The 17,423-nt window shown below is 36.1% G+C and overlaps 2 protein-coding genes across 2 annotated transcripts in view; both read right to left on the bottom strand.

Moving 5' to 3' along the window:
- vstm2a (V-set and transmembrane domain containing 2A) overlaps positions 1-15,595 on the bottom strand; it is a 38,683-nt gene extending 23,088 nt beyond the window's left edge. The window contains exon 1 of the mRNA XM_016250436.1: positions 15,452-15,595. Within this exon, the coding sequence (XP_016105922.1) occupies positions 15,452-15,565 (114 nt within the window). The 5' untranslated portion in view covers positions 15,566-15,595. The remainder of the gene's footprint in view (positions 1-15,451) is intronic.
- A 162-nt stretch (positions 15,596-15,757) lies between these two features.
- On the bottom strand, positions 15,758-17,017 carry LOC107565214 (V-set and transmembrane domain-containing protein 2A-like). Its single transcript, XM_016250434.1, has 3 exons — positions 16,790-17,017; positions 15,847-16,016; positions 15,758-15,778 (listed from the first exon to the last, which is right to left on the bottom strand). Exons 1-3 carry the CDS (start codon positions 16,866-16,868, stop codon positions 15,758-15,760), a joined length of 270 nt encoding a protein of 89 aa, XP_016105920.1. The 5' UTR covers positions 16,869-17,017.
- Between the last annotated feature and the right edge of the window lie 406 nt (positions 17,018-17,423).

The raw sequence follows: 17,423 nt of genomic DNA, 5'->3' as shown, positions 1-17,423 counted from the left end.
TTTTGGGGGGGGAAATGTACATTTTAGATTTATTCCTCACTTATGAACAAACACATGGAGCTTTAGAAGGCGTGTCTGATGCTTTATGTATTTTTGCATTTCCGCACCGCCACAGAGAATGATGGGAAGTTTGTCACTCAAGCCTTTTGAATCATAAACGGCTTAAATGAGAAGTATTTGCTCAAGCTTTCTAGCTTTTCATCAACACCAAATGTGTCAACTAAATCTTCCAGTCAACATTTCCAAGAACTTACTGTCATCAGTACCTCTCTCTCTCTCTCTCTCTCTCTCTCTCTCTCTCTCTCTAATACAATAATAATATAATATTAAATTAATTTTCATCCCCAGGTCATCATCAAGTATAAGCCACAAGAAGGCAAAAAAATAAATAAGTAAAAGTTAAAAAATATAATCAATCAATCAATCAATCAATCAATCACATAAATCAATAACAGAAAGATGGACAATTATCTCTCTCTCTCTCTCTAATACAATAATAATATAATATTAAATTAATTTTCATCCCCAGGTCATCATCAAGTATAAGCCACAAGAAGGCAAAAAAAATAAATAAGTAAAAGTTAAAAAATATATATATATATTTTACTAAGTAAAATAAAATTATATATATATAATATTAATATTACAACTTATTTAAATTACTGCACAAATATTGTCTAAAATATCACTATTACGTATATTAGGGATATATGAGGCTATTCTGCTAAACAAGGAAAAACTATGAATTAATTCATTCATGCACATTTATTTTGTTTTATATTTTTACAAAGGTTGCATTTAAATGACTGTCATGTTAACATCAGTGAGGGAGTATTTTGACTTAAACTGCACAAAACTTTACTGCGGTCTTCTGTGTCAAACTGGAATATTATGAATGAAACTTACTCCAGTATAAATATCCCAATGCCTTTAAATAATGTATAGTTGCTAGAAGACATCAAGCTTTTCTTGTGATTTTGCCATCTGTTATGTGCACATGCACTCATGCTGTCTGTATGAAAGTTTAACCCGCTGTGGTCTGAGTGGGTTTTGGGGCCCTGGAGAATTTTGACATGCCATGACATTTTTTTCAGTATCTTAAAAACATTTTAATAGCTAAAGTCTGATTACACTGTGTTCAGCACGAACTGTGTTACAATAATATATAAGCAACATGTTTGTGTTTTTGAGAAAACAATCTTTATGCGTGGCTAGTGATTTTTTTTTAAATTGTGTTTGCAATGCTCATAATGCAAGACAAGCTATGTGCTATTTTTCAGCAATATTCAGTATGAGATTTTACTTTGATTCATATATTAAGGCTATTTCAATTAGATTGCAGATATAGACAGTTTTTTACTGAATTCTGTGGTTTGTTAGAGATTCGGTTCTAATATTTCTGTTTAAATGTTAATGGAATTAGGCCTAAACTCCACATAAACTGTGGAACATAAAATAACTATTTATTTATATATGTGTTTGTTTTTAAGGAGGTCAGTGGTAACCAACACAGTTTGGTTTTGGTAAAAGAAAGAAAGTCATACAGGTTTGAAACGACATCAGGATGAGTAAATTATGACAGGATTTTAATTTTTCGGTGAACTAACCCTAATTTATTAACATTGAAAAATGAATTTATTAAATATATTTTTTAATGAAATGATACAAATGAATAAGTCATTAATTAATTAATTCAGATAGTTGATTCAAATGAAGTAAATTGAATTGTTGGTTCACCCGATTCATTCAAAACGCAGATTCATTCAGATATTATGTGTTGCTCAGAGACGCACAACAGTTCTGCTGTGGCTTTAATAGGTAATATTCGCATAAACGGAGCAAAAACAGACAATATTGTTTCTAAAAATAACACCAGAAACACATCCATAGCGGTGTTATTTTATTGTAATAATTCATTGAATTTTAGCAAAAAATTTAGTAATTTTGTTGTGTTTTCATAATTTTTTTTATCCTAGTTTTAGTTATTTTAAAGTTAAACTAAACTAAAAGTTTAGTTTACGAAAAGTTTTTTTCAGTGTTTTCAATTTTATTTCAGTTCTTTTATTTTATTTGAAGTAATGACTTTTTATTGTTTTAGTATTACTTTTAGGTAACTATAATAACCCTGATATTTGCTATGACAACATGCTTATGCTGAAAAAAAAACACTTATGATATAATTTTTCATAGGGAAAACTGGTCTTGAAATGGTTTGTCATTTTTGTTTGGGATATAGTATATAATATTATTATAAAGTTGGGCACTTTTATGTTCCAGGTGGTTTTTTAACCAATTTCCATGTTTTATTTATTGTATTGTCTTACCCTTCACCCAGACCCAGACTTTCAATCTGAACTATGAATATTCTTCATGCAAATAATAATTATAATAGTATAAATACCACAGTCTAATATCTTTATGAAGTTAGTGCACAGTTACCAAGGAGATGCCACTGAGGTGCACGAGACATGATATGAGGATAACAAGGACAATCAAGGCATGCATATATATATATATATATATATATATATAAATAAGGATTTGAGCGCAGAAACACATCCATAGCGGTGTTATTTTATTGTAATAATTCATTGAATTTTAGCAAAAAAATTAGTAATTTTGTTGTGTTTTCATAATTTTTTTATCCTAGTTTTAGTTATTTTAAAGTTAAACTAAACTAAAAGTTTAGTTTACGAAAAGTTTTTTTCAGTGTTTTCAATTTTATTTCAGTTCTTTTATTTTATTTGAAGTAATGACTTTTTATTGTTTTAGTATTACTTTTAGTTAACTATAATAACCCTGATATTTGCTATGACAACATGCTTATGCTGAAAAAAAAAACACTTATGATATAATTTTTCATAGGGAAAACTGGTCTTGAAATGGTTTGTCATTTTTGTTTGGGATATAGTATATAATATTATTATAAAGTTGGGCACTTTTATGTTCCAGGTGGTTTTTTAACCAATTTCCATGTTTTATTTATTGTATTGTCTTACCCTTCACCCAGACCCAGACTTTCAATCTGAACTATGAATATTCTTCATGCAAATAATAATTATAATAGTATAAATACCACAGTCTAATATCTTTATGAAGTTAGTGCACAGTTACCAAGGAGATGCCACTGAGGTGCACGAGACATGATATGAGGATAACAAGGACAATCAAGGCATGCATATATATATATATATATATATATATATAAATAAGGATTTGATCAAGCCTTAATTCTTCTGCATTCAATTTAGATTCATTATTTAGAGTGAGTTCATTTCTGGGCTGATTTACAAGCCAGATCAACCTTCAGGTTCTATTTTTGCTTGCCAGAATTGAACAGTGATAATTACTCAACGTGCTTAAACTAAACTGCAGAGTTATGGATACCAAATGGCTTGGCATATCCGATGATTATCAACAACACCAATGCAGCCGAAATACACCAACAACCCAATACAACATTTAACATGCTTTCTAGTTCCCTGCCAGGTGTATTTGTATTATTTGAGGAGATCAGGACTCGTCTGACCCACACCTTCAGTCTCATTTCATTGATAGCAACACCTGACTTCCACTGGCCTTTGAAAAGCCATTAGCCCAAGGCTTCACATACATTCTCCAGCCTGATTTGTGAATCAGGGCTTTTCTGCAGGGCACTCGAGGCTTTTCCCATTTCACTGTCAGTCATTTTAATGTTTGTACAGACGATGAGTGGATGGGTTAGTTAGTGAGAAATGTCATAGCTCCGACAGACTCCCAGGAGTAAGGGATGCAGAATATGGTCATGCATACGTACTAATAAACAGCCAGTATGCTAGTAATATGCATGCTAGTTAACAGTTTGTAGTTTTCCCTAATCGGAAGTGTTAATTAAAATGTATTATATAATACATTTAAACATGTTAAAATGTAATCCGATCAGTCTTTTCACAGTCATTTTATATTAGTCCACTTTATTCCACATTTTACAAGCTTGCTAATGATTTTCTAAATACAAACACAACTGAACATGTAGACCCAATAAACTGCTCTTATGAAAAAGAAGTACACTTTAGCATACTTGAGTACTAAATTGAGTACGTATTATTGAAATAATATACTTTAAAGGAACATACTTAAGTGTGAACTGAATGTAATGTTTTCGGACACTTGATTGTTACATTGTCAGATTACTTTTTTCAAGTAACTAGTAAAGTAACACATTACATTTAAATTTACAAGAAAATATCCGAGTTACCTTTTCAAATAAGCAATGCCAGTTACTTGGTTTGCCAATTGATTTATACTTTTGGTGTGAAAAGGCCTTTACAGTTGCCAAAAATATAACTTTTGGGTCTTTGGTTATTAAAAACAAATAAGCAAGGCCAACCCAGGTGACAAAAAAGTCATGGAAACGTAACGCAATACATTACTTTGCTTAAAAAGTAACTAAGTAACGCAATTAGTTGCTTTTTATGGAGTGACGCAATATTGTAATGCATTACTTTTAAAAGTAACTTTCTCTTTCTGAATGACAATATATTAAATGTAATGCTTTACAGTAACCTTCATTAGTTAATCTCAGTTAATGCATTAACTCGTTAACGATGAGCAATACATTTTCTGCAGTATTTATTAATCTTTGTTGATGTTAGTTAATAAAAATACAGCTGTTCATTGTTAGTTCATGTTAACTAAAGAAGTTTATTGTAAAGTGTTATTATTAACTTTAAATGTAATATTAAATAACACTACAGATGCAATTATAGTCAAGTGTTTACTATGTTAGTCAACACATGAAGTGTACTTTCAAGCATGGCAAATTATTATTAAAACATAATTTAAAATGTACTTTAAAGTATTTGACAAAGTGCACTTAAATGTACATAGTCATGGAAGTGTTAAATGCATTTTGTATTAGCAATAATATATTATCTTGCAAGTACAGATTTTTTTTAAATATTCTTTAGTGAAGTACCCTACAAGTGCACATTCAGTACAATTATGCACACTTCTTTTTCAGGGTACTAGCCTAAACATGCAATGCATTCATTTTTGTTTTTAATTCCACAAACTCACATTGAGAGAATCAATCAGAACATTTCACGATTAACTTCTCTCACGTTTGTTTAGATTAAAGCACTAAAGTTACGTAGTTTATCAAAACACAGCAGTGAAATCTTTCACTAGGGTTGGGGATCGAGAACCGGTTCCAAATTTCCAAGAACCGGGCATTCGATAAGACACGTGCATTTCGATTCCGCTTAACGATTCCTGTGTTTGAATTTTAACGTGATTTTAAACCATTTAAGAGCAAGCAACCAGAACCACGGGCCTGTGTTCATTCTCGAACCGTTCCGCACATTTTCACTCCAGAAAAGGTAGTTCCGGGCCAGAACTGACTTCTTTCACATCTTGCGACCAGTATGCACAAAAGTACATCAGTATATACTTGTAAACACCGCTGTTTTTTGTCTTAAGTGAACGTCAACAGATGAGAAAGAAAATGCACGTGAAACGGTATTTTAGATCCGCGTGTGTTCGGTGTTAAAGAGACAGAAGCCTAATAAACCGGCTGCCTGTCATTAATGCTAATCTAAGAACAAAATAAAATAATTAGCTGATCTCGATTGAATATCTTCCGTAACTTTAATGCGGATTAATCTTAATTTTATTTATGAAAAGAAATCTATGCAGTGCAACTTTAGATTTCAATTTCTGTGCCTGAAACTTGTTCAGTTGTATGTATTCATGGCATTACTAATTGATTAGTTTGTTCCTATTTTATTACTGAATGTTTACTTGTCTTTAACAATTTACTGTTTGAAATTAAGGTCCCACTTTATATAAAGTGGCTTTAACTACTATGTACTTACATCAAAAACTAAGTACAATGTACTTATTGTGTTCATATTGTATTGCAAAACACTTTTTCTGCTATTGCGGTGGATACGGGTAGGTTAGGTAATTACATGCAGGTATTTTTTCAAATACAAGTGCAATGTAAAAACATGTATGTGCACAATAAGTGCATTGTACCAAATTATTAATTTAAGTGTAAGTACATAGTAGTTAAGGCCACTTAATATAAAGTGGGACCAGAATTAATATTAGTCTTATTGTTTTTGCAGTGGTATTTTTGTTGAAACCATAGGCAAAAGTTCCTCTTGTAGTTCCTAAGTATTCTGCAGGCTGCTGATTTTTGCTCATGTTATTCAGCTGCAACACAACACTTTGTAAAAAGACAGAAGCTGCGTCCCAAATGGCGCACTATACACTATGCACTCATACACTATGTACGTATGCACTATGTACTCAACCATGTAGTGCATGAATTATATAAGGTTATTGTCATGCATAATCGGAGTCTGATAGCCCCTCCCCCTTCGCTACGTAATTAAAGCTGTGACAGCTGTGTGCATGAAGTGTCCAACATTCCACACTTTGTTTTATTCGGTTATTTAAGTGCATCATCCGGGTATTTAAAGTGCATTTTTTCTTTTTGGAATTTTCAGTGTGAATGCACTACTCTTTATACTAAAAAAATGTCTTAGAATAGTGCATAAGTACGCGATTTGGGACGCACCTAGAATAAATATGTTTGACTTTTGTTGGATTTTTTTTTTTACATTATTGGAATCAAAACTAGGAATCGATAAGAATCTGAATCAAAAAGCAGAATCGGAATCAGAATCAATCAAGTTCAAACGATACCCCACCTTCCTCTCACTCATGAGTACATTTCATTTAGAGGTTTGAAAATTGGAAAGGAGATCTGATGATGCCGCTTCAGACAAAATCAATTAAAAGGACTGATCCTTTACGGTCCTTCACAGACGTTCATGAGCCTCATCTGCTTTGAGTCACAAGTGGCTTTAATTTCTTGACCTGAGAGCCGGAGCTTCTCATCTCTCAGCGGCTCTTGAAGAGGCTCTCGTGAGCGGGAATGGAAATTACGGCAGAGGAGATCCGTGTCTGGAACAGGTTGGGGATTTGTAGGATTTGTAGCGTTGTAGGAGTGATATTAGGCGTAACTCGGCCCCATATGTTGAATAAATCATCCACTGATGTTTAATTAAAGTCCTGAGAGATAAATTAGCCTGACTTAGTTTAATAAAGTTTTGATGAATACCTGTGTTGGAGAAATTCACACCTCACGAAGTGCTGTGTTTTAATATAAATCCCAGTAAGGATGAGGAGGGAGAATTATCAAGACAAAGCACTTCATCACCACGTCAGACTTTGACGGCTTTGAAAACCGCCTCCAGACTCAAAGTAAATAAGAAAGACAGAGACAAAACATTTCAGCATGTCTGGCCAACAAAAACAAAGACAACAGGATAAAGATAAAAGTGCTTGCAAGGCAGCAAATGTTTGCATTTCAGATGATTAACCCTTGTAGTGATACTCAACGTCAGTCTCGATGGGAGATTTTTCAAAATCACTATATTAAAACCAAAAATATAACACACGCAACTGGAATCAGGTTTGAATGGATTTTGTGTCTTCTGTGTGTGTTTCGAGCTGAATTAATTTAATACTTGTGGTTTGAGGTTTAGAACAAACTCTGAAGTGAACGTTTGAGGAAATCAATACAGCATGTCCTCGAAAGAGCTGTAAAAAGAAATGAAAGAAAGCTTTCTATACACAGAAGTTCAGGTGCCATTCAATACTTCCAATACGCTGCCTTCATGTAATCCTGCAGTGAAATCAAACGCCGGTCGTCTCGGGATTCCAGTCAGAATCCATTAGTGATTTCCTGCTGAGGTGCGATTCTGGGAATCTGGGAATCGAATTCCAGTTCCACAACAAACGAGATAAGAACAGCAAGAAAACAGACCATACTGACAGAGTTCTGCTCCACGTATTGAAAGAGCTGAACGAATCTTTTCAACATCCCGCTATACACATGTTGTAATTTCAACAGAAATAGTGCAGCTTCAGATTTATGTACAGGATTGCAATTTACTGTGAAATGATTTTGCACATGAATTGCCATGTAATTTCCATTGAAAATCTATATTTACACTAAAATATTGTACTGTTATATATTTTTTTACGCCTTGGGTATGCATTATATTTCACCGGAGTCAATTATTCCACAGAAAGAAAGAAAGAAAGAAAGAAAGAAAGAAAGAAAGAAAGAAAGAAAGAAAGAAAGAAAGAAAGAAAGAAAGAAAGAAAGAAAGAAAGAAAGAAAGAAAGAAAGAAAGAAAGAAAGAAAGAAAGAAAGAAAGAAAGAAAGAAAGAAAGAAAGAAAGAAAGAAAGAATCACATAATTTAGGGTGAAAAACCAAAATACATTTTTGAGTAAGTTAGAATAATTATACTGAATAGTATTTTCCTTTTTTATCTTTTCCACAGCCATCTCTATTTATGTTGTAATTTCAACAGAACTAATGTTACAGATGTATCAGGAATGTATTTTACTGCACAGTACTGTAAAATGGTTTTGTATGAATTGCCATAATTTACATCGAAAATCTGTAAACATATGTTTACACTAAGATATGGTTCTGCGATTTTTTCTAAGTAAAAAATTAATAAAATAAAACCAGTCTTATAATTTAGCGTGAAAAACCAAAAGGACAATTTTAGAAGTTAGAATAATTCTACTGAGTAGTTAACTTATAGTAACTGGATAGCTACTGTACACATATAGTGTTTTATGCCATACTTTGTTTTTTAGTTAATGTTCACGTCATTATTTAAGTCTTTATGGCATTGTGCACTATTATATATATATAGATATATATTGCACATGGTTATGAATTATAAAAAATACAAGCAGCAAAGTGCTACACATTTCAACCATATGCATATAGTTAGTTGTTTGTTTCCTTAGTAAATTTCTGATGATAATTGTTTTTTTGTTTTTTTTTAAATACCACATTTTTACCAGGATGTTCTCTCTCTCTCTCTCTCTCTCTCTCTCTCTCTCTTTAAACAGTGATTTTACAAAGCAACACTTCATCAAGTTTTGACGTTACACTAGAGTCACGCGGGAACGCACATGCGCTTGTTGCGAAACTGGTTCTAGAGATAGATGAGATAGATCAAATGCGATCTAATTGGACCCCACAGTGCCCGGTGTCTTCAAAGGGAACTACTTTTGTTTTGATCCCCTAAATTGAATTGGACTGTGCTGCTGGCATCTCTTGTGCACATTACACGGCTGCTGATTGGCCCTCCCCGTACACGATCCTCTGTCCAGCCACTCCTCTTTCTCTCCGGGACGCTGGTGGCAGCCTCTTTTTATCACACGGCTATGGCAGTTGTGGAAAGAATCCATTATGCTGGGATCTCCAAATCCTCAACGGCCCAGAGTCAAGATTAAAAGAGTGACTGCCCACACACATTTATTCTCATCATCCCACTGAAGCTTCACTTTACATCGTCAGGCGGGCCACTAAGAGTTGGCTTTTTGTTGTTTTCCAGTGGGCCGATGAATATCTCTTCTTTGCCAGATTATTTCAGGGTTTTTGTTCGCAGTTGAGCTGACTGAATGCGTTCAGCGGCGCCAGTTTACTCCTCAGAGGGGCTTTCCATGATTTTGTGCCTTTGCCATCAGAGCTTTTTTCTGTTATCACAGCTTGTCAATGACAATAAGGCTCATATGTCAGTGTGAATTAAGATGTGTGAACAAACACGGCGACACCACAGCGGTGAGCAGAACGTGGGTCATTACGCTTTGAGTTCAGAAGTCATGGCATTTAGGAATCTGGCTAAAATGGCTTTGTGACATGCATTCCGCCATCTTTGCACTTCAATGCTTTTCAAAACTACTAATTTAACTCCAGTAGTTCAGCTGTTTGCAACATTTGAGTTGAGGGAATGATTAAACGCATCTCTCTCTCACTCAGATGTTGTGTTAGAAAGTAGTACAGTCTGTTCAAATGGTTAATTGTGCACAGGTTAAAAATAACTGATTCAATAATAAGCTTGTTCATTCATTATTTTTGTATGAGGAAACATACGGCTCTGATTAAATTGAGTTACATCATTGGAAAGATTTATTTATTTTTATACACTAACATTCAAAAGTTTGGTGTCGGTAGATCTCTTCTGCTCACCCAAGGCATTTATTTGAATAAGAAATGCAGGAAAATCAGTAATATAGTGAAATATTATTAGAATGTAAAACAGCTGTGTTCTATGTGAATCTGTGTTAAACTGTAATGTATTTCTGTGATGCGCAGCTGTATTTTCAGCATCATTCCTCCAGTCTTCAGTGTCACATGATCTTCAGAAATCAGTATAATATGCTGATCTGCTGCTCAAGAAACATTTCTGATTATTATCAATGTTGAACACAGTCGTGCTGCACAATATTTCTGTGGAAACTGTGATGCATTTTATTTTTCAGGATTCACAGATGAACAGAAAGTTCAGAAGAACAGCATTTATTTTAAATCTTTTGTAACCTTATAAATGTCTTTACTGGCACACTTTAGATTGACTTAATGCATACTTGATGAATAAAAGTATAATTTTTTTTTAAAAGTCTTACTGACCCCAAACTTTGAATGGTAGAAACATCAGAATCAGAAACATTTCTGATTGAAACCCGTGATACATTGTGTTTTCCTCAGGATGAACAGAAAGAACATTTATTTCATCCTTACTGTCCCCAGATTTTTGAACGGTAGTGCAAATATTTGTATTTCTAAAAAATATGTTATTGCATAATTTTCTTTCTTAAGTGCAATGATTGGCGTACAGTCATATCCCGTAAGTTGGTGGCTGTTGAATCTGAGCAGTTATACCGATGATCATACTCTCTGTAAGAGGCGTGAAAATCCATTTAAATTTAAATGCGACACTACAGTATAAAGCTGTGCTGAAATTAGCACTCTCTCGAAACACCCCCGTCTCAACTCAGAGTCTATTAGAAGCCATTTTCAGCGATCACGACATCCATTCCAGTGCTAAAGCCCAGCGGGACTGAGAAACTCTAAGCATGTACTGCTAATGAAAAATTGTGGTTGAAACCATACGTACATACTACTGCCTTAAACTCCCTGCTGGCATGCACTGCAGTCTGTACATTATGTTAGTGAGATTACTTATGAGCACTAATCCGATGCAGCTGATCGCAGCAGACTCACAATGACATTTTCATATTAAAGTTTGAGACCTGTCAACACATTTATGACTTCTGAGATTTCAATGCAATTTTTCAAGCATTAATTGCGTTCCTCAGTTGTAAGAGTCACAATCATAATAAGCTTTTCATTAAAGTCCACCGTGTGTTAGCAGTCCCAGTTCGTGCTGTAAATGAACTCCGTCTAATAACTGACATGCAGCTCTTCCAATTAAGCCAATGTCAATGTCATTATTGAAGCTCAGTATTAAGCTCAGAGTGTAAATGTTACGCTAGAGAAGAAGTCTGACTGAAGTAAGGCTCTGTTTTCTGAGCATTTGTAGTTTCTTTATGCACTATCCGGTCTCGATTCTGCTCGAGGCTACAGGTCAGAAATCAGGGAGAAACTATAGGGTCGGTTCAGACTCGGTAGCATCCACAGATGGAGAGCTTAATCAGTGCAGCATTACATTGATTATGAATGTGTCTGGCCTAACAATAGGCCGAGCTGATGGATGCATCTATCGGCTTTCATTGACCTTCAGAGCTTATTGTCTTTAAAAGTCTGGCGGAGGGACTTAGATAGAGAGCTGGGTGGTAATTGGGCTAAAAAGAGAGGCAGAGCGGATGGTATGGATTTTGTATTAGTTTGTACTGGTAAGGAGTGTGCTGTTGAGATCGGCCGCTCGTTTCCATCGGAGAAAAGCAGACGTTTGTGTGAAATCTTAAGTGATAAAACGTCTTTTCCTTGTACGGTGGCGGTATCAGCGGTAGCTGTCAATTAAGCTTTACATGACTGAAAATGCCTACCACGAGCAGCAGCGCTGGTCAGGATTTAAGGAGAAACTGGCTAATGTCTGTCCAACGAATTTCTAGTCAACTCGGATCAATATGGACACTAGAACGTGTTCCAAACCCTAGTGTGCTGCCTTCAATGACAGCACCCTAACCTTATGAATGAGTGGATTGGGATGATCAATACACACTGTAAAAGGTGATTTTTCAGAGCAAAACAAAGATTATTTGAGTATGTTTTAAAAGACAATATTGTTTCAGTCTTTCTACTTCCAAATACCGTGTTTAATTCAATGCAAAACAACTGAATTGTGAAATTTGCTAGCGATTTCTAAGTGAAAACAGTTTCAATACCAATGCAACAAGTATTGCACACAATCACATTCATTACAAGAAACATAAGGGAACTGCAATAAATATATATATACACAAAAAAACAGTTTTTCAACAGTTATAAATTATAAATTTGTTTTTATGTTCTATACATACACTAGCATTTAAAATGGTCTCTTATTTTAACCGAGGCTAAATTTTTTGGATCAAAAATACAGGAAAAAAACAATAATATTGTGAAATATTATTAGAACTTCAATTAACTGTTTTCTATGTAAAAATGTATTTCTGTGATGCGCAGCTGTATTTTCAGCATCATTCCTCCAGTCTTCAGTGTCACATGATCTTCAGAAATCAGTATAATATGCTGATCTGCTGCTCGAGAAACATTTCTGATTATTATCAATGTTGAACACAGTCGTGCTGCACAATATTTCTGTGGAAACCGTGATGCATTTTATTTTTCAGGATTCACAGATGAACAGAAAGCTCAGAAGAACAGCATTTATTTGAAATATTTTGTAACATTATAAATGTCTTTACTGGCACTTTTGATCAATTTAATGCATCCTTGATCAATATAAGTATTTATTTCTTTTAAAAAAATAAAAAATCTTTAACTTTTGAATGGTATAGTGTATGAAAGTGGCATAAATTTACTCAACATTAATATGCAATAATACTTCCCATATTCTCTTTGAACTGTTTTATATCTAGACCACATTTGGCAAGTGTGTAAAATCCGAGATGAAGCGCTGGAATAGCCCTTCAGGATCTGCATGCATATGATATATAATGGGAACTTCTGCTGTATAATTCTGGCCTGTGAGTCATGAAGAAGAAGCATGCTCCTTTAATGTTCAGCTGCTGCCGTGCTTGATCCTGTCTCGCAGCAAAGCTACGTGCATATTATGATTACACTGATGGATCTAGTCTCTTACAGCTGAAAGAACTGCTACGTTCTTGTCTCAGATGCCAGTGCTAATTTATCCCTTAAAAAAATAAGTCAAAGAAAGGTAAGGCAACACATGCTATTAAGCCTTTTGTTCAGTTCAATTTAGCAGAGATTCTTTTGTGTTTACACACAGCTGAAATTAATTATTTTGCACAATTCTGATCCTTCATATTACCATAATTTAATTCGAAAAATGTAAAGATTAATAACCGAGGTCAAAATAAACTCATAAACTCTGTCACTCAGCCAGTCTTGACATTTCAATTGTTTTAGACTCGTAGGCCTTTTCTATTTAATAACCCGTAATTGCATGATTCGAGGTATTGCCATGACTAGTCATCGTAGCACAAAATCACAGTGATGATAAGAATATGTTGTTGGATGATACACATTTGACAGTCTCGAATTTTCTCTGCATTCGCATTCATCCGTCAGCAGCGCCAAGGTATGAATGCAATGAAGCTATGTTCAGCTAAAAATGTCAGTCTCTACCCAAGCCTTGATCTCTTTCTGAATAATATTTGGATTACTAAACTTCCCTGACAAATGGGAGCAAGTCGCAGCAAAGTTCACAAAAGAACACGGCGGGCTGGAATAAATCCAGCTAATTCACTGGAGAGCATCAGCGAATGAACTTCAGCCCGTAAGGCTCCCATAAGTATGCAAATAAAGCAGATCTTTGCATTCGAAATTGCATTATCATTTGCATTTATGTGGGCCGTAGCTCTTTTGATAAATGACCTCTTGTCTTGCTACGGGACATCAGAAATGTGCATCCCCTACCGACGGCACCGATTTATCCAATTCGAGCGAGCACGTGGAGAGACTTTCGATGGCCAGGATGCAATCGGTTTCAGATTACAGCAAAGTGCTTTGGCCTAACCAGAGGTGAGTTCTTATGTATCATTACAGGGCAGAATCTGTACTATTCCTCATTCACAGCTATTAATAGCACCGTGAAGCTCTCTGCAGTTCGCTGTCAGCAATAGCAGTATCGATGGCTGCAGATTCAGGATCATATCCATTATAGATGATACAGTGACACGGCGACGGCACCGCTGCTGTCCTTCACTGTGCTGCACTATCACTCCTAATGGCTGCTCTTCAGAGGTGAACGCTTCGATATTGTACATCAGAAGCCATTGGCGGATGTCACCCATCTTATTATTCCTGGATGTCTTTTTGTAGGATGTCTCTTCGATCCTCATTTTTGTCAGATTTCGCCTCGCCGGGGACCCAGCTGCATGTCATTTGATGCACAATGCTCAGAGAAGAATGAGATTCAATCAGCGAAGCCACTTTCAGCGTTACAGCTTCTCCCGTTCCAAATTGATAGATCCCATGGATCAAAGCCTTGGCAGTATGTGCATGATGAGAGACAACAATAGCTTAGTATTGGCGGCATTAAATCTGAGCAGGATCAAAAAGGGATGTTCTTCTTCCCATGCATTTATCAAGCAAAAAATAACTTATTTGATGTTAGTGATGACAGACTGCCAATTTCAAAGAGAGAATAGATCACAGACTACACTCTAACCCTACTAACAACAGCTTTTCACTTTCTAAAGACATCTCTCAAGCTGGCATGTACATAAAAACCAATGTACTGACTCATTTGTTGATGTTTTGTCATTAAACACTGATTCACATCTCCAAACACACACACACACATACACACACTTGTTGACATTCAGCCAGTGCTGTCTTTAACACACAAATTGCACCCTTGATGTCAGGCCTTGCTTCTGCGTTTTGCCCTTCAAAAGACCAAACGAGCGCGTCACAGCGATTTTCGTTGCGGATCTCAAAGCCTTAGGAGTCTTCCTTTTGTTATGAATCACGAAGCATGAATCAGGCAAGACAACATCCTTGAGCAAAACAGCCAATTCGTCTGACATGTATTGTGTGCTGTGCAAGTGTGTGTTTTGACGTGGAGGGTTAGGGGCTCTAATTATGTGACATGAGTGGGAATACAGGGATATTTTGCAAGCTCTGCCTTTCAGAAGGACACATGAGTGAAACTGATTGCTGAGGTGGCTTTGCAGCAGAAGGGAAATAGTGGCAATGCAAACGCAACAAGTGAGAAGCAGTTCAGCGACGGTGAGCAAAACCGTTCATCCAGTCAATTAAAAGCGCAAAGAGTGGGTGGATAAAAAGGGATGCTTATCCACTAGGTGCGTCAAAAAATGGGAAATTCATGCAACGTGCCAATGCTGCTTAGGAGGCTTCTCCTGTAGGCTGGGTAGTTACAGAATGACATTATGAAGAATTAACCCTTCCTCAACCTGTGCATAAAATGTTATTACCTCCGTATCGTCCTCATCCTCCTCGCTCGTAATCAGTTCCTCCGGAGCTCGAGTAAACCACCACTGGATCTCCAAGTAAACCGAGGACATCCCACTTTGAAAGGCACATGCCATTTCAATGTTCTGCCCTTCCCTTGCAGTGATGTTAGTAGGGAAATCTGTAAACTTTCCTGCAAGAGAGACATAACAAGTTAACATACCAGTGCTTATATTTAAGAATTTAATAGTATATAATAGTTTAATCATTTAAATAATAATAATAAATCAGTCAAAAAATGGGAAATTCATGCAACGTGCCAATGCTGCTTAGGAGGCTTCTCCTGTAGGCTGGGTAGTTACAGAATGACATTATGAAGAATTAACCCTTCCTCAACCTGTGCATAAAATGTTATTACCTCCGTATCGTCCTCATCCTCCTCGCTCGTAATCAGTTCCTCCGGAGCTCGAGTAAACCACCACTGGATCTCCAAGTAAACCGAGGACATCCCACTTTGAAAGGCACATGCCATTTCAATGTTCTGCCCTTCCCTTGCAGTGATGTTAGTAGGGAAATCGGTAAACTTTCCTGCAAGAGAGACATAACAAGTTAACATACCAGTGCTTATATTTAAGAATTTAATAGTATATAATAGTTTGAATGATAAAATGTGCCAAATGCCAAATAAAATGTGCATTAAAACGTTCCTTTGTTTTATATATGCTTTTATCTCTCTATCTGTCTTCTACCAATATATAACCTTTTTATTTTTGCAACGAGTCAAATGTTCAGGTTGGGTGAAATGTAATTAATACTTCAGACTGGAATCGACGTGTTGGTCCGGCAGTGCTTGTCTTTTGTGAAATGGAATGAAATGAAGGACTTCGGTCCGCTGCGTTCATAAGAGCTTTCATGAGCGCTGTCCGTGGTGCTGAAAAACAACCGCAGTCCGTTTTTAACGAAGCCCACATCCGAGCATCCCCCACTTGAGATGCAAGTCGCGCGTGCTGTTCCTTCAAAATTACCCTTTACTACCTATAATGCTGGCAAAGACACATAGCACGAGTTCATGTGGAGAGGAAGGACAGATACGAGACGATACGCAGACATTTAACGAGTTTTCCCGAAATCAACAGTTGATTTTTCTATTGCTCCTCTCGTCACGGACAACAGGCTGGCGTATTTATAACTTTTGACACTTATTATGTAAAGCGTGCTACAGAAATGCATGCGGAGGTAGTTTTTAACTGTGAAATAGCCACTGAGAGCCTCTTCGGAGTTAATAACGGTGTACTATATTGCGGCCTGATATAATGCATTGAAAAGTCTGTAAATGTATTGTCAGCCGTAAATGTTCTTACCATCAAGAGAAAATCCAACTTGAATGGTCAAACAGGAAAAGAGCACAAATCCAATACTGTCATGGAAGGTCCCCATCATTCCAAAGACAGCTGAGGTCACATGAGCTGGAAAAGAAATGTCCTCCAGAAATGTTTAGCGCATTAAGCGAAAGCCAGGCGAAGATGATGCGGAGCGGGAAACATGCTGCAACTCTGGCGCACACAGGTGCTCACGGCTCTCCACTGTCTCTGCGAGGTGTTGATGGAGTAATGATGCTGTGTGTGTCTCTCTCTCTCTCTCTCTCTCTCTCTCTCTCTCTCTCTCTCTCTCTCTCTCTCGATGCTCGTGAACGTCAGTGTGCGGCTCTCACGCGCTCTCTATTGCTCGCTCGAAAAGAGTGACGAGACGCAGCACTCAGAATATAACAAACCAAGCCCTCTCAGCGCTGTTCTCAAGAAAGCACGAATGTTATGCTCAAAACTCAGGGTTTTCGCTTACTTGGTGTTTGGAACTTAGTGTTTACAAGTGTTAAATCTTGGCAACCATAGAACTGAATGAATATATTGGACGTTATTGATTGTAGTGGGTATTTTGAAAAAGAAAAATGTGAATTCTTTCTCTCTCTCTCTCTCTCTCTCTATATATATATACATA

This window comes from Sinocyclocheilus grahami, unplaced genomic scaffold (assembly GCF_001515645.1).
Source record: "Sinocyclocheilus grahami isolate Dianchi unplaced genomic scaffold, SAMN03320097.WGS_v1.1 scaffold988.1, whole genome shotgun sequence".
NCBI lineage: Eukaryota > Metazoa > Chordata > Actinopteri > Cypriniformes > Cyprinidae > Sinocyclocheilus > Sinocyclocheilus grahami.
The sequence above is the reverse complement of the archived record's forward strand: the minus strand, read 5'-3'. Positions and strand labels throughout refer to the sequence as shown.

Coding starts and splice junctions, on each gene's coding strand:
- LOC107565214 (XM_016250434.1), bottom strand. CDS start 16,868: ATGATGGGGACCTTCCATGACAGTATTGGATTTGTGCTCTTTTCCTGT. Junction 16,017..16,789: donor AGTTGGATTTTCTCTTGATG/GTAAGAACATTT, acceptor TCTCTCTTGCAG/GAAAGTTTACCGATTTCCCT. Junction 15,779..15,846: donor AGGATGAGGACGATACGGAG/GTAATAACATTT, acceptor GTAACTACCCAG/CCTACAGGAGAAGCCTCCTA.